This window comes from Carassius auratus, unplaced genomic scaffold (assembly GCF_003368295.1).
Source record: "Carassius auratus strain Wakin unplaced genomic scaffold, ASM336829v1 scaf_tig00011304, whole genome shotgun sequence".
NCBI classification, from domain to species: domain Eukaryota; kingdom Metazoa; phylum Chordata; class Actinopteri; order Cypriniformes; family Cyprinidae; genus Carassius; species Carassius auratus.
This window is the reverse complement of record NW_020524190.1, coordinates 23,311-50,549: the sequence shown is the minus strand read 5'-3', so window position 1 is coordinate 50,549 and position 27,239 is coordinate 23,311. Positions and strand designations below refer to the sequence as shown.

Genomic DNA, 27,239 nt, shown 5'->3' with positions numbered 1-27,239 from the left:
AATAGACAAATTATGAATTTCACAGATTACTACCTCTCTTGTTAAAAAAAAAAAACAGTATGGGCATTATGCAAAATTATTCATTTAAACCTCCTTTTGTTTGACTAATAATGTCTAACTTTCATTATCAAGGGTGTACCAATAGCAAAATTTCGTAATATACACTAAAAACAACTAGGTATTATTTAGCATTGCTACCATCTAAATCACACACACACACACACACACACCTATATATATATATATATATATATATATATATATATAGATAGATATATAGATAGATAGATAGTGTCACGAGGTGAAGAATCACTCCACAAGGGTTCGTGAATTAAATGCCCCGGAGGGTGGATTTATTTAATAGTGTAGTGTGCCTGGTGTAGTGAGGTGAGCCGCTTCCTGGTGGCTGGTGCTTTCCGTGCGTTCTCCGTGATTTTCGTTGCCAACCAAAGTGAAAGTGGGTGTCCTGACGTGCTCCAAAGTGGGTGGGCTGTAGGTCACACGCTGCTTTCTGTGGAGAAATGAGAGAGGGATTAGACCAGCGTTGCATTCGGTTCGAGACCGTCTTCTGAGTGCAGCGTGTGCTGCTTAAAAGAGTGCAGGCTGATGGGGAGCAGAACATCCCATCCGAGCTCTCATTTTCGCCATTGGTCCTGACGGCCCCGAGGCCGATTCAACATTTTGAATTGGGCAAACGTGCTGCCATGGTGAGCCCAAAGAGACGACGAGTGGAACACACCAAACTAACTAACCCGACCGTCTCTGTTGGCCCGACGTGGGCCAATGGCCGATCTAAAGCACAAAACAAATAAGGTGCAGTTTCCTTTTTTGGGGGGGGTAAGGGGGTGTAGTCGTGACCTATTGAATAGAGAGTCAGACTTTTAACCCAAAGGTTATGGGCTCGAGTATCAGGTTCAGCAGGAAATGTCGGTGGGGGGAGTGAAAAACCATAACTCTCTGCACCTTCAATACCACGACTGAGGTGAAACCCTTGAGCAAGGCACCGAACCCCCACTGCTCCCCAGGCATTGCAGCAATATGGTTGCCCACTGCTCCATGTGTGTGTTCACTGCTGTGTGTGCACTTGGATGGTTTAAGTAAAAGTTTACTTAAAAACAGTGATTGTATCCTCTCGTCAATGAAAAATATAATGTACCGATTTAGTATTTAAACTGTATTTAAGTTAAGTTGTGGGGCAGTGTTGACAAGTTTATTTTCTCCTTGATGTGTGTGCGCTGTTTCCGATATGTGTGTGTGTGTGTGTCAGTAAGCAGCTCATTAATACAGAACAATAATTAAAGGCTCTAATGCACACCAGCACACCAGTATATGTGTGTATTGTAAGAGTTAGACGACAAATGATGACGTTTGAAGGCATAGTAGTGGTGTCCCAGTCCTTAGGGGAATATTTTCTCCCCTACCCCTTAATACTCGGTTTCAAGGGACAAGGGGAAGGGGTAGGTGGAGGGATAGGGGAAGGGGAAGGGGTATAAAATAGAATTGGGATTGGGCCAAAGTAACACGATCTCATTAATTTCAATGGAGAGCTGGTGATTTTCAGCAACAACAGGGGCAGTGGCTATTGGTGACCGGATGGGGCATGTCCAGTGATGCGACAAGGTTGAGAATTCTGCAAATGAAGAGCGACTTTCGTGAGCAACAGCCAATTTGGAAGAAGACGACAGAGCTCATGTGATCATTCACCTCTTCTCTCGGATGATCTCATTCTGATGAGTCATTTATTTTTGCTTATATTAGTCTTACTGTGAGACATAAACTTGTACACATTTACACAACTTGCTGAACATTTCCCATACTATAATGCCAGACTAAAATATGTTGAGTGCCCATATTATGGGTAACAAAAGGTTTATATTTTGGTTTTGGGAGTCCCAAACAACCAGTTGACATGCATGCAAGGTCAAAATAACACGTTCATTGTCTTATAATATGCATTTATTTTTACCTTACTTGCTCATTGACTCCTGAATAATTCATTCATTTGATTCAGTTTTCCAAACAACTGATGCTAATCTGCGTTGATTGGGCCGATTGGTCTAAATTTTATTTCATCATGCCTGTAATGCCTGATAAAGCCAAGTACAGAGGTGTGTTTGAATTCATGCAGCACTGCGCAGACCGATTGGTGGCTGACTTGAAGCAGTGCGTGCCAGTTAGAAATTTTGCCCGACTTGAACCGACACCACGGCACTGTCACGTGTGGCATCAAAGTACTGCAATAGCATTTCGAGAGCAGCCAGCTAACTCAGCTGTAGGAGTGGTGATGATGACATAGCTTTGAGCTATGAAGCAAAAAAAAAAAAGTTTTTCTTTTGCTCATGAAAATGTTGGATTATGGTTTATGGGTGGGGTTAGGTAAGGGGCATCATTTTGATTGCATTATTGAGTAACATCCTGCAGTTTGAAAACACCCGCAAATTCAGAAACGCCCACTTTTGCTTTGCAGTGACCTCAATCTCGAATAAAGCAGTGTTTGTGAGCACAGTTCTGCTTTGTGTATAGTGTTACCAGGGAAACCGCTACTTTACTGCTCAAAAATCGGCACCTAGTGGCAAAGAATGAACTTGGATTTTAATTCAGACCAATGTGAAAAGACCAACTAATGGGTGGGCAATATGCTAATATTTCATGTTGACGTCAACATGAAAAGGCTCTTCGACTCTTTCTTTTGAGAGACAGTAACTTTATACATGGTGCACTTTCAGATTTAAAACTTTGCAGGAGTTTTCATTCACTTAAAGCTGTGATACACACTGCATGAAAGGTAATTTTCAAAAATCCATAATAGGGGCATTTTAAAATGCATAATAAAGCCAAAAACATGATTTGTACGTCATAATTTTTAATGCTGCATTTGTAATTTATTTAAATGCTGCATTTGTAACTTGTAACTTAGTTTTATTGACATAAGTAATCAAATTACATACATTTTAAACGTAATGCATTAATTTACTGCATTACCAGGAAAATTAATTTGTTTACAGTAAGTTACCCAACTCTGCATATATATATGCATATCCATTTTCACTTGTAGAAGATGTCTTTAGTGATTAATATTGTTAACTCTTTCCCCACCACTGACAATTTGTCTCATCTTTCATCTCATCTGCCTAATATGAGATTATACAACTTTCTGTGTTTTCACTGTTATATGCTTGGTGGCACTATTATGCATCTCTTGAATGAGAACACAATTTCCTGATCAAAAGCACAGATGATGAAGATGCAGAAACGAGCGATCTCATGTGTAAGCAGATGCATATGAAAAATAATGCAATCATAAACAGTTAACAGCATATAAAGAAAAATGACCTAATGCCATAGAGTAAAATGTCAATCCAGGAACAGGTAAAGGACTGTGAAAGCTTTTGGAGTGCTGATGGACACAATGTGCTTAGTCCATGCTTTGATCATCATATTGATATGATCCAGATGCAGTCTTTGATAAAAAACATGTTTTTGTTTTTTTGTTTTCAGCTTTTTGGACAAAATTTAGCTTTTTTACAAAACGTACATACATTCAAGTGTTCATAAAAAAAGAACATTTTGTTTAAAATTAGAGGGTCTGTTCTTTATTTTTATGTATTGCATGTTCAGATATTCATGCAACAAAATTTCTGGGTACAATGGAATTTTAGTGAAAATTAAAAAAAACGCTGGCAGTGTTAAACGAGTTAAGCTAAATTATAGAATAGCTGATTAAAACAGTTAACAGCATATAAAGAAAAACGACCTAATGTCATAGAGTAAAATGTCAATCCAGGAAAAGATAAAGGATTGTGAAAGCTTTTGGAGTGCTGATAGACACAATGTGCTTAATCCATGCTTTGATCACCATACTAATATGATCCGGATGCAGTCTTTGATAAAAATGTTTTTTTTTTTTTGTTCTTTGTTTTCAGCTTTTTGCTCAAAATGTAGCTTTTTTACAAAACATACATACATTCAAGTGTTGATTAAAAAAGAAAATTTTGTTCAAAATGAGAAGGTCTGTTCTTTATTTTTATGTATTGCATGTTCAGATATTCATGCAACAAAATTTCTGGGTACAATGGAATTTTTGTGAAAATTTTAAAAACGCTGGCAGTGTTAAACGAGTTAAACTAAATTATAAAATAGCTGATTAATTAGAAATATTTTCATTCCTTTTGTAGACTCTCTGACTGTGGTATCACTGAAGAGGGTTATAAAGCTCTGGCTTCAGCTCTGAGATCAAACCCTTCACACCTGATAGAGCTGGATCTCGCGGGAAATGATCCTGGACAATCAGGAGTGAAGGAGCTCAGTGATTTACTACAGGATCCAAACTGTCAGCTGAAGACACTGAGGTGAGAGATGATGAAATAATAAAAATAAATTAAATGCAGGTGAATTGTTTATATAATATTTGTCAGGGTTCTGCCCTGGCAGCTGTGTCTATTTTGTCTTTGTTTAGTGTTTCTCTGTTTTTCCTGTGTATGACCACATATCTTTGTCTTTGTTCATGTTGGCCATGTGCTCCTGTCGTCCTGGCCCCTTGTTTCACATTACCACACCCCCTCGTTTAGTCTTTGTTTGGTGCTCATTAATTGATTGTTCTCACCTTGTGTTTGTGTGCTTTCCTATTTATTGTGCTTATTTCCCTTATGTGTTTGCTGGTTCGTTTTGTATGTGAGTTATGCCACGTTTCCACCGAAATTGCCCGGAACATTTGTACCAGGAACTTTTTTCCCCAGGAACTTTTTCCCCCCCAGACCTGTTGCTTTCTGCGTTTCCACCACGGTGTAAAGTACCGGGAATATTAGGCAAATAGTCTTGTGACATAGGTCTGCGCAGGTTTCTCAATACAAAGTTACGCTGATTTTAGACGTGCATCCTCAGTATTTCAGACTTTGTGCATTCGTCTCGGGAGTGTGATGTCCACGACAACGCAAGTCCGTTAAATTTGCAAACAGCAGCGTACTTGATAACATCAGTCAGCTCGCCTTGGCTACTGCAATTTTCCTCTCTGTATATTTACATTAAAACAAAATGGGATATCAAATACCACTGCCTCCTTTCGTTTTCATTTAAACATAATAACAGCTGCAGAAATGTACTTAGTTCAGGGATATGTGCATATATGCAGCCATTACAATGAAACAAAATATTATATAAATTTGCCTTTTTTATTTTCATTTTAACATATAGATAAATCGAATACAGACCAAATATAACCTGTTAGATTTACCCAAAACAAATTATATTTTATGTTTAACCACTAAAGAGACATCAAAGCCAGTAGCACATATCAGTGCCGCTGGCTTTATGAGTTCTGTCTGTTGCTGTCTTGCCTGCTGCTTTCTCCCTGGCCACTGGGTCTCCCTGCCTGGAGGTCTGACGTGTGTGGCTTCACCTCCATAGCCAAGTGGCCTTGGTTCCTGGTGCTGTGGTCTGGTCCCTTGCATAGCCTCCTCTACAGTCCTGCACTTGGTTGTCACCCAGGGCCCTTCTCAGCGGTCACCCCCCACCCCCACCCCATCTGCCTGCTCCACCGTTGCATGCCCTATCCTACTGTCTGGACCATTCAAGCCACTCCCTCATATTGTGCTTTGTCTAATTTGTCAATAAACATCCCTTTTCCATTCTGCATCTGGGTCCTCTCCCTCTGTAACCTTGACAATATTATATCACTAATGCAAACCTGCTGTATTAATATAAATTCAAGAAAAACTATTTCACTTTTCTGTCCATCATATTTGGATGCTTTTTTCATCAAGTTTATTTGGAAATTAAATTGTATCTTACTTCATCTCTTCTGCAGGTTTTTGAGACCTGATGCAAATGAAGCATGTCAGTATGTGACTGGAGTTGTGGGTAAAAATCCATTACTCCTGAGAGAACTGAATCTGAGTGAAAATGAACTAGGAGTCACACGATTGAATCAGATCACTGCTTTACTGCAGGATAAACACTGTAAACTCAACACACTACAGTGAGTATTATTAATCTAGATTATATTGCACATTCAATCTGTTAAAGAAATCAGGTGACCTAAACAGTTCTTAGTAATCACAAAATGTTGGAATCGAGCACTTTCAATTTGCATTGAATTTCATTGAACTTTGTGTTTGTAAATTCTCCCTCTCCTGTTTAAAATGTTAGGCTGCGTGGTTGTGGTCTAACAGAAGAAAGCTGTTCAATTCTCGCTACAGTGCTGAGATCAAACTGCAGTCTGAAAGAACTTGACATGAGCAACAATAATCTGCAAGATTCAGGAGTGAAGAAACTCCAAAATGGATTAGAAGATACAAACTGCACACTGGAGAAACTTGGGTGACCCAGTGTTTGAATTTAATAATAACAATAACTATGTCTTTTGAGTTTTAATAATTATTTATTTTGATCAAATAAAAATTACTGTAGTAAACCAAAGAAGAGGGAAAGACATGTTTGGTATCAGATGATGAATCATGTTTTTCCCCTCTGACCAGAAGAGGAAAGAATAAACAAAATAGATTTTTTTGATATTATAATGTTTTGTAATAACATGGTATAACATATTGCTTTTGTCTTCCTCTAGACTTTCAGACTGCAGTATCACTGAAGAAGGTTATAAAGCTCTGGCTACAGCTCTGAGATCAAACCCTTCACACCTGATAGAGCTGGATCTCAGAGGAAATGATCCAGGACAATCAGGAGTGAAGGAGCTCAGTTATTTACTACAGGATCCAAACTGTCAACTGAAGACACTGAGGTGAGATGTGGTGTAGTAAAAAAATATAAATGAAATGCAGGCTCATACTTACCTTATGTGAAAAAGTAATACAAAATAAATAATATGCAGGTAAATTATTTATGAAATTCTTCCTCATCTTTCTTTCTTTAGGTTTTTGGGACCTGATGCAAATGAAGCCTGTCAGTATGTGACTGGAATTGTGGGTAAAAACCCGTTACTCCTGAGAGAACTGAATCTGAGTGAACATGAACTAGGAGACACACGAGTGAATCAGATTGCTGCTCTACTGCAGGATACACACTGTAAACTCAACACACTGATGTAAGTTTTTTTATATATTTGTTACAGTGACCCTTTAGATCTTGCTGCTATGTTTGTTTTATCTATCTTTTATAAGAGAGTGCTGACTGAAATACCATATATGACTGTAATGTGCATATAATCATCATCATCATCATCATCCCCACCAGAATTATTTAACTGTCAATTAATACATTCCCGGAAATATTAAGATTAAACTAAATCTGTTTTCTCAAATCTGCAGTCTGAATAACAGCGATATCACAGAAGAAGGTTGTCATGTTCTGGCTGCAGCTCTGAATTCAAATCCATCAAATCTGAAAGAGCTGAATCTGAGTAAGAATAAACTAGGAAACTCAGGAATGAAGATTATTTTGACTCTGTTTGAAAATGTAAAGTGTAGACTGGAAAAGCTGAAGTAAGTATTTTAAAAGTTTAACCCATTAATTAAACTGCTTTTAACGGGCATGTGGAAGGTTCACTTAATTATACATTTGCAGAATTCCCATCATTTTTGTGGAATGGTTTACAGCATTTCACCAGATTTGTAGCATAGACTTAAAAGTCACTGTGCAGTTTTACACCAAAACAAAAGCTTGAGGCCTTAGCATTCTAAGATAAAGAAATAAGACGTAAATACTACTAATATAACTGTATCATACCAACCATTCTCCAAACTGCTTGTTCAGTCTAGGGTTGTAAAAATTGTTTAGGCTTGAGTATTTTACCATAAAAGGATTATATACTCACCTAAAGGATTATTAGGAACACCTGTTCAATTTCTCATTAATGCAATTATCTAATCAACCAATCACACGACAGTTGATTGAATGCATTTAGGGGTGGTCAAGACAATCTCCTGACTCCAAACTGAATGTCAGAATGGGAAAGAAAAGTGATTTAAGCAATTTTGAGCGTGACATGGTTGTTGGTGCCAGACGGGCCGGTCTGAGTATTTCACAATCTGCTCAGTTACTGGGATTTTCACGCACAACCATTTCTAGGGTTTACAAAGAATGGTGTGAAAAGGAAAAAAAAAACTTCCAGTTTGCAGCAAAGCATATGTGAAGCCACAACACGCACAACCTTGAGGCGGATGGGCTACAACAGCAGAAGACCCCACCGGGTACCACTCATCTCCACTAAAAAAAGGACAAAGAGGCTACAATTTGCACGAGCTCACAAAAATTGGACAGTTGAAGACTGGAAAAATGTTGCCTGGTCTGATGAGTCTCAATTTCTGTTGAGACATTCAGATGGTAGAGTCAGAATTTGGCGTAAACAGAATGAGAACATGGATCCATCATGCCTTGTTACCACTGTGCAGGCTGCTGGTGGTGGTGTAATTGTGTGGGGAATGTTTTTTTGGCACATTTTAGGACCCTTAGTGCCAATTGGGCATCATTTAATTGCCACGGCCTACCTGAGCATTGTTTCTGACCATGTCCATCCCTTTATGACCACCATGTACCAATCCTCTGATGGCTACTTGCCAGCAGGATAATGCACCATGTCATGAAGCTCGAATAATTTCAAATTGGTTTGTTGAACATGACAATGAGTTCACTGTACTAAAATGGCCCCCACAGTCACCAGATCTCAACCCAATAGAGCATCTTTGGGATGTGGCTGAATGGGAGCTTCGTGCCCTGGATGTGCATCCCACAAATCTCCATTAACTGTAAGATGCTATCCTATCAATATGGGCCAACATTTCTAAAGAATGCTTTCAGCACCTTGTTGAATCAATGGAACGTAGAATAAAGGCAGTTCTGAAGGCGAAAGGGGGTCAAACAAAGTATTAGTATGGTGTTCCTAATAATCCTTTAGGTGAGTGTATATTAGGCCCTGTCCACGCGGAGACACATTTAGCTGTATACGCATACGTTTTGTATTGTATAGATGTTTCGTCCACATGGATCAGACATTTTGGGAGAGTGAAACCGAATGGATAAATCTGAAAAAGCCACCCTTGTGTTTTCGTGTGGACAGCACTGTATACTGCATGTATACTGCATCTTTTTGTGTCTGTTTTGTGGTTTCATGTGGAAGCAGATATTTCTTTATTTGAGGAAATATAAAAGATTAAATAGGGAAAGCTCTGACTTTGTGTGGAAGTAGCCTTACTTTACAGTATGATTATCATCGTAAATCTCATATTGCTGGATAAATTTATAACTAAACCAATTAGATGCATAATTTTTCTCTCTTCTATAGGTTGAACTTCATCAGTATTACAGGTGAAGGTTGTGCTGCTCTGGCATCAGCATTTAATTCAAACCTCAGAGAGCTGGATCTGAGCGAGAATCAACTAGGAAACTTAGGAGTAACAGAAATCTCCAGTCTGCTGAGAAATTCACAATGCACACTACAGATACTCAGGTCTGAATTTAAGTTAATTTAAACATGAATCAGTGTACAGCTAAAGCTCCAAATGGTCTGTAAACTGGCATTGTGTAACAAGGAACAAGTCAGTAATATTACTTACAGTAGTGAAAAACATGATTGTGTAGAAAGATTTATAAAGTTTTGATAAACAGAATGCATTTTTGAGGTGCTGGGAAATATAAACATCCAAATGATGTGAGGAGTGCTTATAGTAATGAAGTCATGTTTTGATCTTTGTTTTTAACTTGGATGTTTTCGTCTTTCTGCAGACTTTCAGACTGCAGTATAACTGAAGAAGGTTATAAAGCTCTGGCTTCAGCTCTGAGATCAAACCCTTCACACCTGATAGAGCTGGATCTCACAGGAAATGATCCTGGACAATCAGGAGTGAAGGAGCTCAGTGATTTACTACAGGATCCAAACTGTCAACTGAAGACACTGAGGTGAGATGTAATGAAATGATACAAAGTAAATGACATTCTGTTAAGTATTAATACAAATATTATTTCACTAAAGCAATCTTTTGTGCCTAGGTGAATTCAAGATAAACAATTTTTATCGTTTCCCATAAGAGTCAGATGCTATTTTTATTAAATCAAGTTTAGTTGAATTGAATTCTGCTTCATCATCTCTTCTGCAGGTTTTTGGATCCTGCTGCAGATGAAGCCTGTCAGTATGTGAATACAGTTCTGGGTGAAAACCTGTTACTGCTAAGAGAGCTGAATCTGAGTAAACATGAACTAGGACTTTCAGGATTGAACAAACTTTCTGTGGTACTGCAGGATAAGCACTGTAAACTCAACAAACTGATGTAAGATTTAACATTATCATGATAATTTTAATACATTTGAACTTGTTGGGTGTTATATGTTATCTTATCGTTTAACAGGCCGTGTTGACTTTTAACTAACTCTTGAAAAATATTTATTTGAAACTGCTTTCATTTGTATCTGTATTTTCTGTGAACACAGTCTGAATAACAGCGATATCACAGAAGAAGAGTCATATATTCTGACTGCAGCTTTAAATTCAAACCCTTCAAATCTGACAGAACTGAATCTGAGTGAAACTAAACTCAGAAACTCAGGAATGAAAATCTTCTCAACTCTGTTTAAGAATGAACAGTGTAGACTGAAAAAACTGATGTAAGTATCTCATTTTGTGGACTAAAATAGTAATAGCCAAGTTTACTAGTTGCACAATTGTATGTCAACCTTATTTGTTTTTCCTCTTTCCTACAGGCTTAATTGCATCAATATTACAGAAGAAGGTTGTGCTGCTCTGGCATCAGCATTTAGTTCAAATCCTTCAAACCTGATAGAGCTGGATCTGAGTGGAAATAAAATAGAAAACTCTGGAGTGAGTGAAATCTCCACTCTATTGGCAAACTCTCGGTGCACACTGCAGATACTCAGGTTTGAATTTGGAGAATTTAAACATGAACAGAAAATTTATGTCAGTAGTATATTTTACAGTAGTAAAAATCAGTAGTATGATTTTGTCTAAAAATATTTTGGCAACATTGTCACATAGCATTTTTTGGTCATAGATAATTCTAAATACCATAATCTGAAAAAGAAAATCTTAAATATCTCCTAATTGAGTAACTGAATACATTTGAGACATTGCTTATTTCTTCATCTAGACTTTTAGACTGCAGTATAACTGAAGAAGGTTATAAAGCTCTGGCTTCAGCTCTGAGATCAAACCCTTCACACCTGATAGAGCTGGATCTCACAGGAAATGATCCTGGACAATCAGGAGTGAAGGAGCTCAGTGATTTACTACAGGATCCAAACTGTCAACTGAAGACACTGAGGTGAGAGAAGATGAAACAATACAATATCAATGATATGCAGGCTCAATATTCATGCAGAATATTATTTCAGTAATACAGAAATCTTCAATTTGGTGCATCTAAGTGTTCTGTGCCATTAGTGACAAATTTCAGCACCATTTAGTTAAGGTACAAGAAACACTACAATTTAAAAATATATTATAGATGTGCTGATATTCAGTAATTTGATATTCACTTTTTCTGAATGCACTTAATTTCCATCAAGCCCATATTCTCAACACTGTGTCACTCTGCAGCAGATCAGTGAGTCTCCAGTTCTTCACAAACATGCTGTGTCTAGTATGATACTGGGACCAATAAGAATTCTAATGTCATTGTCCATATTTGAACTGAAAATATTTTGTCCTTCTGCTCTTCTTTCTTTAAAATAAATATTTGGACGTCAAAAAGTAATTTTTTATGTTCAAAGTAAAACAGTAACTAGAGCTACTCAATAGAAACAATAATGTATTCTGTCTTGACAAAATGTATTGTATGGCAATGGACATTTAGTTCAGAATAACTGAATCCTACTTTTTCAGGTTTTTGGGTCCTGCTGCAAATGAAGCCTGCCAATATGTGATAAAAGTTCAGGGTGAAAACCCATTACTCCTGAGAGAACTGAATCTGAGTGAACATGAACTAGGAGACACACATGTGAATCAGATTGCTGCTCTACTGCAGGATAAACACTGTAAACTCAACGCACTAATGTGAGTATCTTTTAACACGTATTTGATAAAATTATTTTCTCATTTGTTTGAGCCAGAGGAGTCACAATATGAAGTATTACAATTAATCAGGCCATTAAAAACAAAATTAATTATAAAATGGAATTTAGGCCAAGTTTGATATTGGTTCAGTAATTATTTAATTTACTGTAGAGGGAAGAACAATGGTTCCCTTTGAGTCAGTTACTCCGAGGGAGGTTGGTGACCGATGTATTGGGATCTTGCATTGTGAAACCAATATACTTTGAGTGTAAACTAAATGAACCAATGCACATTGATGATTGCATCCAGCATGTTGGTGTGACGGCTCTGCGGCGGTTGTTCCCCTGGTTGCTTTAGTACTTCTGAAAGAGCTAATTTCCATTACATGAGCATTACATGGGTGTGATGTTGCATGTTTTAAAAAGATGTCATGCAATCATTGTGGCAGTATGGCCATTGATGTATTTCTGCTTTGACTCCAACACATCAAAATAGATGGAGTCTCCTTACCTATACCCCGATCTAGCCACTCTTTTGTTCTGCAGAGGAGGGCTACTTTGGTGAATAGCCAGCATAGCCTGTAGTTGAGTAACTCGAGTATTTTTTAAAATAAGAAATCGACTAGCAGAAATCAGTAGGCGTGCAACCCCTATCGTCTTGGCGTATCAAACTCAAGGCATGCCATGGCCACTTGGGTTGAGAGCACACTTAACAAGGAGTGTTTCTTCTTCTTGGGCGTTAGTGCAAACACCCCTCTGACAGATATCTGTAGAGCTGTGGTCTGGGCGACACCAAACGCGTTTTTATAGCCTTCGTTTAAAGCCAGTGGCCTCTGGGGAACTTGCCTCAAGTGGCCAGTAAACCAAAGAGACTGCTCAGTGTCTAGTTTGCTGTGCCATTCCCTTCTACGGACTGGATATGTGCGCTTATTCTTCCCTTGTGGAGTTCCTCCGTCACCCTTGGCAGCCGGATATGGCAGAGCGTCCAGCACCAGACCTAACAACTGGAAAGTTGCCTGTTAGTTAACCCATGTCCTAGGCTAGGTGCCATATGATCGCATGTGTGTATTCTTCCATGCTACGGTTCCTCTCTTGGCGAGCCTGTGTCTTTACCTTGGCAGACTCCGCTCTGCAATTCCTGGCGGTGTTGCCTCCCTTCTAACCGGCTATGCTCCTCAGCAAAAAACCTGATTATGCATTGCATCCACTGCCTAGTTATACTCGTGTTATGATCAGCAGCAGCTGGATGCAATTATTGAATGCCAATGTGCATTGGCGCATTTAGTATACAATTAAAGTACATTGGTCTCTCTATCTGAGATCCCAGTTCATTGGTCTGATGTCTCTGTTCCCTCCTTCAGGGAAGAGGGTTATGTACGTAACCGAGACATTTTTTCCAGAACTCACAAACCCCTCAAAATGGTTTAGTGCGCGATTTAGAACAAAGCAAAGTAGTGATGTACCAACTAATCGGCCACCAGTCCTTATCGGCTGATGTTCACACTAAACCTTTATTCCTGATTAAATACAATTTTTATTGATTTGGTTTTTGAAATGGCAGGAAGCACACATAAAGTACTATAATGATTGCCAACTGGATCAGATTAATTTTCGTAAATTGTTGTTTTTTCATGGTTCACAGTGAGTAATGTTAAGAGCTGTATGAGTATTTTTCTTTATTAATTCATGGTAACTAATTTAGTTAACTAAGGAAACCTTACTGTATGTAACTGGGAACAGCAGATCTAAACACATTTGCCCCATTGAGCAAAAGTGTGGAATTGATATTGAAGAACCGGTCCTAAACTTGATGTCAAGTGAATGCATCTGGAATAGAACTAATGTTCCATAACTGATGCTCGAGAGAATTTCAAGTGTGACTTTCAGAAGACAGTCAGGCAAACAATCCAAATCCTCCAAAACTCTACATGATCTTCATAGATCTGATTCATTTTTCTTTCTCTCTTTGTCTTCAGCCTGCGTGGATGCCGTATTACAGAGAAACAGTGTTTCATCCTGACTTCAGTTTTGAAATCAAACCCATCACACCTGAGAGAGTTGGATCTGAGTGGAAATAATATAGAAAACAAAGGAGTGAAGCATTTATCTGATCTACTGATTGATCTCCACTGTAAAATGGAGAGACTGAGGTCAGTAACATTCACATATAAGAAACAAAATGTTTAAAATAACTTTGACAGTTTTTAAACAAAGACACTTTATGCTCAGTATCTTTTAATGAACACTTTGTGAGAGAGTATTTTGTTATCTGGTGAAATAAAAATGATTCCTCTTCGTTTGTCTTTACAAAATGTTTTATTTTCCACTCCACTCCTCTCCACTTTTTCCTAATGAAGGTTAAGAGGCTGTGATATGACAGATGAAGGATGTTCTGCTCTAACTTCAGCTCTGAAATCAAACCCATCACACCTGAGAGAACTGGACCTGAGTGGGAATAAACTTGGAGACTCTGGATTTGAAAACATTAGCAATCTACTGATGATCCCACAATGCAAGCTGGAAATACTAGCGTTAGTATCAGTATACTGTACAGCAGTTTGATTGAAAGTCACTGTTTAGTCAAAGAGGCCCAGTTTACAGTATTTAAACCCTAGCACTACATCTATAATTCAACTGTATTTCTGTCACCTTTAATAATAGGTGTTTAAATAATTAAAGTATTTGATAAAATATACTGGTTGTGTACATGTTCTGTAGAAATATTATGAGATTCACTTTTGCTGCAACGAATAAATAAAAGACAAAAAAGGTCTATAGTTTTGAAAAAGAAAAGAAAATGAAAACAGCAGGTTCTGGTATTCAAAACTTAAAAATCCATTAAAAGCTCAACTAAATACTATATGGAAGGCTATATGTCTACTGTTACTGTTTTTATAAGACAGTCGTCAAGGATCTGAACCATTGTTCTTTCTGTTTTTGTCTTCAGACTGTGTAAATGCAGTATTAAAGAGAAGCAGTGTGTCTTCCTGACTTCAGCTCTGAAATCAAACCCATCACACCTGAGAGAACTGGACCTGAGTGGAAATGTACTTAAACACACAAGAGTGAATAAATTGTATGATATACTGAAGGATTCACGATTAAAACTGGAAAGATTGAGGTGAGGAACATTCACATACAACAAACAATTTAGTGTTTTGGTATTTTAAAGAAACAAAATGAAAAGTTTGTCTCGTTTCTCTGAATACAGGTTAAGGTACTGTGCTATAAAAGCTGAAGATTGTTCAGCTCTGACTTCTGCTCTGAAATCAAAGACATCACACCTGAGAGAACTGGCCTTGAGTGGGAATGAACTTGGCCAGTTGGGAGCAACAAACCTCTGTGATATACTGATGAATCCACAATGCAAGCTGGAAAAACTAGAGTAAGTAACATTATACTGTACAGCTGTTACAGTGTGATTACAGTTTATTATGCTATTAGCTGATGGACTGATGATTCAGTAGTGTGACAGTAGAAAAATAAAATAAAAACAAACTCCTCCAAAACCTGTAACATTTTCACTTGCTGAAGTCTGAAAAAACTTATCTGCAAAAACAAAAATAAATTAGAAGAAGAAAAAAAAACTGATGTAACATGAATGACAGTAACACAAATTGACAGTAAAATGGCTTTTACAGGACTAATAGTACTTTTCACTAAATCAGTTCTTAAGCAAAATTTTTGAGGTTTCTTGGTTTATGGTCATCTAATTAGGTTTTCAGGTTTTTGACGGCGTATTAGTGCCAGTATGGTTTTTATTCACAATGTATTTAAGTCACATGTTAGCTTAACATGGTCTTTTCTCTTGTCTTCAGTCTGTGTAGATGCAGTATTACAGAGAAACAGTGTCTCATCTTGACTTCAGCTCTGAAATCAAACCCGTCACACCTGAGAGAACTGAACCTCAGTGTGAATCAACTAGGAGACTCTGGAGTTGAAAGCCTTGGAGTTCTGTTGGGCAGTTCAGAATGCAAACTGGAAAAAATACAGTTAGTTTCATTACTCAGTACACAAACTTGCATGACAATATATTTTTCTGACAGAGTTAAATATCTTCTGCAACGATGGAGCTTTTTGTGAATTTTAAGAGGTAATGAAATACATGTTTCTGGAGGTTTGCTTATGAAACACAGAATATTGTGATTTTTAATTAGCAAAAGTAAAAATTACACTGGATTTGTAATACTGTGCAATTATAAAGAATACAACCCAGATGAAAATATACAAAAATATAGCTATGAAAGAATGAACTAAAAGTAAACAATACAAATATAAGAATAAAATATAAAAAAGTAAATATTGGAACATAATGTGCATGAAAGTACACTCTATTCTTAAATATTAATATACGAAGGGATGTAAAAGAGGCAATGTGCATATGTGCATTATACTGTAGTCTGAAATATTAAGATACACAGGAATATACAAGTAAACAGGCTGACACTTTCAGTATGTCAATTCAATATTTGATAAATACACAGACTTTTCAGACTCATTTTCATGAGCAAACAGATACATTTTTTATAAACTGCTTAATACAGTGCTATCTGTTCAAGAATAAAGTTCAGCATAAACATATATTCTTTAAATTCCAAAGTGGGGGAAAATATACTTTTATCAGTACTTTATAAAAATGTGATTCAACATTGCGACTATAGTAAAAGAGCATTATTGGAATTGAGGATGTTAGAATAAACCCGAAACACATGGTTGTCATGCAGTAAATTAAGATTTAGGTCTCTGCAGAGGAAAAGTGAGCATTTCTGACTTTGTGGGTGTTTTCAAACTGCTGGGGAGCATTCAATATTGTACTTATTTGTAACATTTAAACTTTTAATTTATTTTGTCATTGCAACATTTAAATGCAGCCTTCACTAACAACTGCAATTGGATTTATATGTGTACTTATTTTCACTGTTATCCCACAGGCCACAAATATGATCATCAACATTTTTCAGTTAACAGCAGTGCTGTTGGAGTTACAGGAGTAACCGATACTTTGTTTGGTTTATTTCAAATTTTAGGGATGGTAAGGCATGTCTGGAAATGAGAAACTTAAAAAAAGCTTATAACTTATAATGCTCTTTTACTATAGTCGCAATGTTAAATCACGTTTTTGTAAAGTACTAATAAAAGTATATTTTCCCCCACTTTGTAATTTAAAGAATATATGTATATTTTGAACTTTATTCTTGAACAGATAGCACTGTTTTAAGCAGTACATAAATAGTGTTTCAGTTTGCTTATGAAAATGAGAAACAGTATGATCAGTCATAAAATCATTAGCTTAATAACAGTTCGCAATTAAATTCATATCCTACCTTTTCTTGTAACCCAATAAAATCAATCAATGGCAATGAACGTCATTGGAGATGTTTAATCCACAAGCATTCTGAGCTTTACTCCTTCAAGTCATTCTTTTAGGTTAGGCTATTTCATACAAGCCAGTATAAAAGAAAGCGATTTTTAGTGCTGCAAATCCATTTATCCTTTGCTGAAATTTCCGCGTCTTCATGGAGAGCTTAGCAACAACAGATGCCTCAGGAGCGCAACTGCCCGAGCGCTTTGGAAAGGAGGAGAAAGCGGCACGCCTAGCGTTTTTCACACATTTTTAGGCGCGATATGTGAATGGCCCCTTAGTGTGCTACATGACATTTAGTTATAATGCATTTAACTCAGACAAACCTAACATGGATATGATTCATTGTCTTTTCTCTTTTTTTTCAGTCTGTGTGGGTGCAGAATTACAGAGAAACATTGTCTCATCCTGACTTCAGAACTGTGTTCAAACCTTTCACACCTGAGAGAGCTGGACCTCAGTGGGAATAAAATAGAAAACAAAGGAGTGCAGATCCTATGTGACATACTGAATAGTTCACACTGTAAACTGGAGAGATTGAGGTCAGTGACACTCAAAAACAATTAAAATAAATTAAAATAAATTCAACATTGCAATTTAGCAAACACTTATCTCATATTGAGTCTGGGTTCACATTATGAGGGTGCTATGGAGGCCACATCCTACACGAACAGAGGTGACATGTGGAGACATCAATATGGACAAACCCAGGTCTGGGGCAAGCTAACACCAGTACTGGGCCTGGCATCAGGCAGCTCTGCGCAGTTTGACTGCCACGGGTGCTTGAGGAACTCCACCAGGGTTCGCCATCCGGGGAACTTTACTGAAGGAGGATAGTGGTCAGGGGGAATGGCACAGCAAGTGTGACAACAGCCAGCTCCATCCAACTGTTACCCAACAAACGGGAAGAAACTGATTCAATGTAGAGCTTGTAAATCTTGCGAAGATGTTTGGTATAGCCCAGCCCACATCTCTACAGATGTCTGCCAGAGAGGCACCGTGCGCCAATGCCAAGGAGTAGGCAGCACTCCGTGTACAGTGATCCCTCAAACCCAGAGGGTACAGCTCACCTTGGAGACTGCCTTCCTTTTCTGCTGACTTTCAGAGCAGACAAAGAGCTATTCTGAGCTTCCGAAGCTCCAGGTGAAGTCCACATATATGCACAACGCTCTTACAGGACACAGCAGTGCCAAGACTGGACCTGCCACCTCCGAGGGCAGTGCTCGCAGGTTCACCATCTGACCACGAAAAGATGTGGTGGGAACCTCAGGTATGTATCCAGGCTGGGTTTTAGGAGAACGTGAGAGTAGGCCGGCCCGAACACAATGCATTCTTTGCTCACCAACCCTCTTGATGGATGAGAGTGCGGTCAGGAGTCCTTTCTTCTAGCAGACAGGAATTTATGCTTGATTGAATCCAGCGGCTCAAAGGGACCCCTCTGCAGTCTAGTCAGGACAATAGAGAGATCCACGGAGGGCACCACTCAAGAACCTCATGACCAGATCATGCTTTCCAAGGGACCGGCTGTCCACTGCATCATGATGTGCTGCGATAGCCTGCGATAGCCTCACATTTGAAATAATGAACTTGAGTGCACAAAAGACACGACAGCTTTACATGTAGCTTTACATGTGCACTTTGGCGTGGCTGTGATCACACAGAATACAGCCTCTGGAGCATGCAAGTACAAAATTGCTTAAAAATACTTAAAAATATGTGCATATGATAAATTTTTTGCAACAATGCAACAATGACCTGATTAGCTAAGTGACAGTTCTGTCAACTGTCCCAAAATGTGAGCGAAAATCTTGGATGCGACGATGAGAGAGTGAAAGAGACAAGACGTGGTACATCTTAATCACTCATGCGGTTTTCAAATGACTGAATTAATGTAACTAATCTAATTTCTGTGTATTTATTTACTCATGTAACCTACTATATTGAATAAAGGAATTTACCTTATTATAAAATTTAAAGCTGCGGGAATGAGTAAAACTATGGCCTACACATGCACAGTCCCCCACTGAAATTCAGGACCTGATTAAATATAGCTCCATTATACGTGAGTGAGTGAGTGAAGTGACATTCAGCCAAGTACAGTGACCCATACTCAGAATTTGTGCTCTGCATTTAACCCATCCGAAATGCACACACACAGAGCAGTGAACACACACACACACACTGTGAGCACACACCCGGAGCAGTGGGCAGCCATTTATGCTGCAGCGCCCGGGGAGCAGTTGGGGGTTCAATGCCTTGCTCAAGGGCACCTAAGTCGTGGTATTGAAGGTGGAGAGAGAGCTGTTCATGCACTACCCCCACCCACAATTCCATCCGGCCCGAGACTAGAACTCACAACCCTTCGATTGGGAGTCCAACCCTCTAACCATTAGGCCACGACTTCCCCATTTATACAGAGATTTGTGAAATAAAATTCCAAGCCATTTCCAAATCTTTTCCAGGCCTGTAAATTGATGGTTTTAAAATTCATGACTTTTCCATGACCATATGGACCCTAACAAAAGAAACTGAAGCATGCTGTTAATCACTTAAATTGGTCCACCAAAGACTCCTGGGAGGCCACTTGGTTTTCCTGAGCTTCCCCAAATTGACTCCAGAACAGCCGGACCATCTCAGAGTGGAGTTGCCATTCTCAGAGGAACATGAGCTCTATTGAAGGCACTTTGGTTGCATGATTGTCCCAAGATGTGGCTGCACGTGACTGTAGACAACCTGGTCTACAATTTAATCAGTTTTAAGATGATTTAAGATTTATGATGGTTAGAGAGTCGGACTGGCAATCAAAAGGTTGTGAGTTCGAGTCTCGGGCCGGGAGGAATTGTGGGTGGGGGAGTGCATGTACAGTCCACCTTATATGGATCTCCACCTTAGATGAAGTGAAAGTGAAGTGAAGTGAAGTGAAGTGAAAGTGACATTCAGCTAAAATGAAAGTATGTGGACCCATACTCAGAATTTGTGCTCTGCATTTAACCCATCCGAAATGCACACACACAGAGCAGTGAACACACACACACACACACACACACTGTGAGCACACACCCGGAGCAGTGGGCAGCCATTTATGCTGCGGCGCCCGGGGAGCAGTTGGGGGTTCGATGCCTTGCTCAAGGGCACCTAAGTTGTGGTATTGAAGGTGGAGAGAGAGCTGTTCATGCACTACCGCCACCCACAATTCCCTCCGGCCCGAGACTCGAACTCACAACCCTTCGATTGGGAGTCTAACCCTCTAACCATTAGGCCACGACTTCCCCTTAAGATGGCGCTCTAAGGACACAAGATTGGACATCGCCTTTCTGAGGGACTGCACCATGACCTTTATCGACTGGAGAGCAAAGATGGTCACCGAACGCAGCTCCTGGATCAACCCCCGGTCGATACTAGATTTTGTGCATTTATTTGAGTGCCTTGGCTCGGTGGATCTGTAGGATTGCCATGGCATACATGACAGAGGTGGCTTGGCCCACAGCACTTTAAGCTTTGGGTGAGAGCCACTGTCAGCTTATAGGCTTTGGACGGGAGACGAGGACGATTTCTCCAAGTGGCAGCGTTTTGAGGGCACAATACTGCAACAGCACTCTCCACCTTGGAATGTCAATGTACCCCATAGCCACCCTGCCTTCAATGGTAGTGAGAATGAAAGAAGCAGACGAGCGGCTTCTGGATGAAAAAAAGGGTCCGTCCACGACTTCATCATCTCCACATGCACGTCTGGGAAAAAAGGAACCGGGGCAAGGCGTGAACATAAAACATACAAAACATAAAACACATAGTACACAAAGTTTTATCTTTTATATTTTGTCTAAAGATTAAATATCAAATCAACAATATGTAAACAACATTTTTTAAACATAAGTGATTTTGAAATACAATGTAACAGTACACAAAATAGTGGATTAATCAAATGTTTCAAACAGATTAAAGTGCAAAAGTACACAGCTATGTTGTTAAATAATATAAAATATATTTTCATGTTTTAGTGTGAAATGTGAATGCTTAAGTAAAAATAAATGTTTGAAAATAAATACTACATATTTAAGTATTTAGTGTTGTTCTGTAAACATTATAGAGACTAAAAAAAGCTAAATGCCTGTTTGAAAACACTGTTTGACTTCCATTCTTCTATGTGAAGAAACAGAAAGTACAGTCTATTTTGTTTATGCGGGTTTTCAAGGAAACTGCTGTCCAGTGATCACCATCTATGGTTTGAAAATGAACTGCATTGTCAGTGGTTGACTGACAGGGAGTAACACTTGCATTGCTGAAACAACAGTGCAAGTGCACATCAGTAACTGGGTGTTCAACACTCGGGGTGAAAGTAAAAATAATTTCTCTTCCTCTGTTTGTCTTTCTAGTCTAAATGACTGCGGCATTACAGATGTTGATTGTTTGGCTCAGACTTTGGCTGAAACAAAAGCACTGCAGTTTCTAAAAGAGCTTGATCTGAGTAATAATAAAATAGGAGGCTCAAAACAGCAGATCATTGATGTGCTACGAGACTCAAACTGTGAATTGAAGTGAGTAAACATCCTTTTATTGCAGTCACAGTTACACAAACAAGCATCATGTAAATTGCTTTAAATCTATTATATGTCAAACAAATATTGTTTTAAAATGTGTGTCAAATAGTTTAAAATCAGTAACCAAACTGATTACAGAAATGTAATATTTTTTTAAAGTCTACTTTGCACTCAAAGTAAACAAAATATAGTAACTATTTCAAACTTGTTCTACTCGACACCTTTGTTCTCTTCTGGTTCCTCTTCACAGTCTGGAGAAAGAGCATTTGCTCAGCTGGAGAGCTGGTGTGAACTACATTGGTAGTTTTGGTGGGTGGTTAACATCCTTGACTAAAGCTCAGGAGGATCCTGTGGAATCAACAGAAAAAGAAAAGGTCACTGTTGGATGAGGAATTCTCAGCAGGTTCTCCATTTAGTACTGTAAGAAATCAGTATGTGTGGTAGTAATTTTGCAGAGACATTGCTAAACCGCAATTAAGAAATTCTGAAATGCCAAACTTACAGCTACTACAACTTCAAATAGCTGCTTAACAAATCGAGTTTACAGGTGGAAAATTCTCAGACCTTAAAATTAAATAATGCAGTATTAATAGAAGCATGTGAGTAATGTTAAATGCTTATTGTTAATGTAGTATTCAGTTTAAGGTCTACATCATAATGATGTTTGGATTAAACTCGTCCATAATGATACAAACTGATAGTCTAAGATTGCATTTAATTATTGTGGGCTACATATACGAGTCCTATCAAAATGTTATTTTTAATCTTTACATTTGTATTGCAATTTATTTTCTTACATTTTATATACAAAATATATTTATTTAAATTTGTTATGTATCCTTCTGTCTCATCATGAGCAAATAGCCTTTTTCTGTACATAAGACAATGCTTTGATATAAGATGGAGTCAGTTCTCTACATCAACCCAGAATAAGTAATCTTTAGTATTGCCAGTTGACAGCATTTATATACCCAAAATCCCCATATTTGAAGTTGTTGCTTTCACAGTCAGCAGTCTATAATGCTTTCTACTTAACAGTTATCATCTTGCTTTTTGTACTATATTATGTATTTGCGTATTGTAAATGTAGAGTCATATATACTTTTATATTCATACTTTAGTCTTTTCATACTGTGTAATAGTTTTATATGCAAGGCTGAACTACCTCCTATGTTTCTGATAAGAACTGATCAACAAGTACATGTTGCTACCAGGAACTGGGAAGTATGCTAATGCTTGAGCAAACAGAGAGGGAGATATATGTAGCAGTGATTTCTGTGTTCTACACCACTTCTCATCTGACAACTGAAGATAAGTGACATTAATAAAAGACTATTAACCTCCACCCCAGACCCATTGTCTCTTCTTTCCTGATCCTACAAACTGAATGCAATGCCTGGAGGAATGCACTTTATTTAATAGTGGTGTTTGGCCAAACCATAGAAAATTAGGAGTATGTGTTAAGTTATGCATTAAAAGTTTCTCTTTTACTTTTAAATGTTATTATTATTATTATTATTATTATTATTATTATTGGTGCATGTTTATATTGCTATAGTATAATCTCTCTATATTCATTAAGCAGAAATTAAGTTTACAAGGGGAATATGGTGCATCAAATTTTCCTCCTTGAGTGCTGATCGCAGAGTTTTCACAAGAATACATTTATTATATCCACTCATTCAATCACAGCGCACCATTCCACACACTGTAAACAATAACAGCCAATCACAGTGCACCATGCGCTTTAGACAGTAATGGCGGCACTTTGAATACAACCGGCATCCTAGTTTTCCTCATCTACTTTTTACTTTTATATTATATATATGTGTGTGTGTGTGTGTGTGTGTATAAATGGCAATTATCTCATTTTGGAACCAAACTCTTAATTTATTTAGAGGTATATGGTGTCACACTTATCCATTTGTGGAGACGCAGTGCAATGCAAATCTGTGATTTAATGTTCCAAAGTGAGGTAAACTTCAACAGATTTAGGGAGTAGGGATGTTTGGAACAATGAACAAAAAATACCTTGTTTGCAGTTGGTTTTATTGTTATTGTCTTGTCACGTTGGTGTTTTGACCAGGACATGCATCACAGTATAGTAAAGGGCGTAACATTTTGGTCACTTGCTTGAGGCATTCACAATGCACTGGATAGATGGCCAATCAGACCACACCTTGCTTTTCAGACTGATGAGCTTTCTAAAAAATGACGTGTTTCAGAAAGGCAGGGGCATAGAGGAGAAACAATAATGTACAGTATGTGGAAAATAATGTGTTTTTTAAACCTTAAACTGCATGAACACATTTCATTACACAAAACAATGTTCTTTTTAGAAACATCATATGACCTCTTTAAAATAAAAAAAGACACAACGGTGTGAAGGATCACGTTTGCTTTGATTGTGGCAGGAGCTTTACTAGATCTGATGCATTGAAAGGGCACCAGAGAGTTCACACTGGAGAAAAACCTTACAAGTGTTCACACTGTGACAAGAGATTCAGTCAGACTGGGACTCTGAAAATACACGTGAGGACCCACACTGGAGAGAAGCATTACAAATGTGATCAATGCGGTAAATGTTTTACACAAAAAGGAAGCTTTAATGATCACCTGAAAATCCACACTGGAGAGGAACCATACTTATGTGATCAGTGCTGGAAGAGTTTTACACATGCATACACTCTTAAATTACATATGCATTCTCACTCTGGAGAAAGACTGTTTAACTGTGAACAAAGAGGTACAAATCTACATGCATGTTCACAAAAAGGAGAAGTCTTACATGTGGAAAGAGTTTTAGTCAGCTGTGTATCTTAAAAATTCACCAGAAAAGAGGATCACATGTGCTTTGAATTTGGGAAGATATTTACTGCAGCTGTGACATTTGAAAAACACCAGATCTTCAATTTCAGGAAACAGACTTTTGATCGTAAGTACAACTTCAATAATCAGCAGCAGTGTGGTCTTGTTTTTACTCATAGCTGATCAGAATGTTTCAAAATCACATCATGTTTGTTAGTTTTTCGTCAATTTAACTTAAAGTATATCAGGGCCTTAACACTTTTAAGTGAGACATGTATCTGATATTTATTTTTTCTCTCTCTTTTAAATCGAGAAAGGTTTGTCTCAACTGTTTACACACACACACACATATATATATATATATATATATATATATATATATATATATATATATATATATATATATATATATATGATTATATCTATATATTGATTCTTTTTGGGGCATTCTATGTTTTCAATCTTTTAAATGCCTAATTAAATATATTTTACCTCATACATAACTGAGATTGAATGAGGTGTCTGGTTTTGTCGTGTTTTTGTCTGTCTAAACTATTAACTGTTCTATCCAGTATCATAGACTCAATATATAGTAGCTTCTGAGGATATGAAAAAGACTACATGGAGAATTAGCATATCAATATCCATAGCAATATTAATCCAACATAGGAAACAAGTAAATATAGAGCATCAGAAGAGAAAATCCGGAAGTATAGGGGAAATGTTGTACAAGGCTCAATTAATATTCCCATCTCTTTATCTTAACCTGAATGAGCTGTAATCGATGACCAGACCTGAGGTGATACTGACCTCTACTGGTGAAATGAGTTCACCAGAACTCAAAGCTTTATTGTCAATTGTTCGACAATGTCCGGAGGGAGTTCAGCTTCCTGACAACCTGATGAATGAAGCAGTCCTTCAGTCGGCTGGTTCTGGCCTGGAGCATCTGCAGTCTCCTCCCTGAAAGCAGCTGTGTGGCTGGTGTGTGGGATCATCTGCGATGCAGAAGGCTTTGTGGGTGAGACTGGATCCACAAAAGTCCTGGATGGAGGGGAGAGAGACACCAATGATTTTCTCAGCTGCCCTCAACATGCATTGAAATGACTTGCGGCAGGATGTGGTTCATGCACGACTAGCAATTGAAAGCACTTCATGATAATAGGAGTAAGTGAAACAGGATGGTAGTCTTTGAAGTTGGATGGAGACGGCATCTTCCGGACTGGAATTATGGTGGTGGCTTTGAAGCATGTGGGGACAACAGCCTGACTTAGTGAGATGTTGAAAATGTCTGTGAAGACATAAGTCAGTTCCGCTGCACAGTCTCTCATTACACACCCAGGAATTATTGTCAGGACTCGGAGTGGGGTCAGCTTCATCACGTGGTCGCCGGGAGGAGGTGGAGTCTTCTGTGCAGTTGTGCTGTTTTGTGCCTCAAAGCGAGCGTAGAAGGTGTTCAGCTCATTCAGCAGGGAGATGTTGCAGTCACAGGTCTGTGGTGGGGGCTTGTAGTCCACAATGGTCTGTATCCCCTGCCACGGTCTTTGAGTGTCTCTGCTGTCACTGAATTGATGGGCTAACCTCCTGGAGTACTGTCTCTTAGCCTTTCTGATGCCGCGGGACAGGGTGGCCCTGGCTGTCCTCAGACCCACCTCATCTCTCTGAAGGCAGCGTTCCACATCTTCAAGAGTTTGTCATCTCCCCTGTCATCCTAAGACAGTCATTCCTAAGACAGTAACTTAGGAAAGACCTGGAAAATGAAGACACAAAACTGGCTGCCGTTGCCTTCCAAATACTTGCACATACGTTTTAGCACATCCTCCGTAACAGTTAGCCTATTTGGTGAAATAAGTGGGAATGTGATATATGCATATGATTTATATTTGGATTAGAGTAGCCTGTTTTTATTCAAGGCAAATTTGATTTATCATGTCATGACCCCTTTAAGGTGAACAAAGGACAAAGTTAATACTGATGCAGACTGGATCTTCATTAGAAATAAAGACGCTAAAACTTCCACTCTTTCCTAATGTTTGGATCAGAAGGAAGGCAATGCAAAGTTTTTTTTTTTTTTTTTCAGAACTTGGCACTGCACAACGTCTTGCCTTCAGAGCAATCTTTATCATTTAATTTCTGTGTAAACATGCCTTTGACTCTTTCATTACTTACCCACTTCATGTGCAGAACGGTGAGCAGGGCTAAACAGGCAGTGATGCAGAAGTTGATCTTCTTCTGTGGCTTCTTTAGCCGCACTAGTACATCATAAAGTGACGCATTCCAAACAACCGGTCATTTTGGCAGGTTGGCTTAAACATCTGTTTTTAGACTCACAAAAAAGTTTTGAGTTCTGAAACTCACAGTATGTTTTATGACCACTTATATGTCAAAAGATCTAGGGAATTTCTCCGATGTCCATCTGTCTGATAATGCACATACAGTATTGTCTTATAAACAATATTGAAAAAAAACCCATCTAAGTAAATTTCATTGTGTTTGTTACATTATACTCTGTATGTAATACAGTAAAGCTTTGATAATTGATGTGCGAATGGACCTCATTTACTCCTTATTTTAATTTT

The 27,239-nt window shown here is 38.3% G+C and overlaps 1 protein-coding gene across 1 annotated transcript in view; it reads left to right on the top strand.

Moving 5' to 3' along the window:
* Nucleotides 1-23,200, top strand: part of LOC113073076 (NACHT, LRR and PYD domains-containing protein 3-like) — a 28,658-nt gene extending 5,458 nt beyond the window's left edge. The window contains exons 6-19 of the mRNA XM_026245981.1: nucleotides 4,176-4,349; nucleotides 6,869-7,039; nucleotides 7,263-7,436; nucleotides 9,236-9,400; nucleotides 9,676-9,849; nucleotides 11,786-11,956; nucleotides 13,932-14,105; nucleotides 14,313-14,486; nucleotides 14,903-15,076; nucleotides 15,167-15,340; nucleotides 15,774-15,947; nucleotides 17,686-17,859; nucleotides 21,691-21,852; nucleotides 22,106-23,200. Coding sequence (XP_026101766.1) covers nucleotides 4,176-4,349; nucleotides 6,869-7,039; nucleotides 7,263-7,436; nucleotides 9,236-9,400; nucleotides 9,676-9,849; nucleotides 11,786-11,956; nucleotides 13,932-14,105; nucleotides 14,313-14,486; nucleotides 14,903-15,076; nucleotides 15,167-15,340; nucleotides 15,774-15,947; nucleotides 17,686-17,859; nucleotides 21,691-21,852; nucleotides 22,106-22,244 — 2,374 coding nt within the window. The 3' untranslated portion in view covers nucleotides 22,245-23,200. The remainder of the gene's footprint in view (nucleotides 1-4,175; nucleotides 4,350-6,868; nucleotides 7,040-7,262; nucleotides 7,437-9,235; nucleotides 9,401-9,675; nucleotides 9,850-11,785; nucleotides 11,957-13,931; nucleotides 14,106-14,312; nucleotides 14,487-14,902; nucleotides 15,077-15,166; nucleotides 15,341-15,773; nucleotides 15,948-17,685; nucleotides 17,860-21,690; nucleotides 21,853-22,105) is intronic.
* Nucleotides 23,201-27,239: the final 4,039 nt, after the last annotated feature.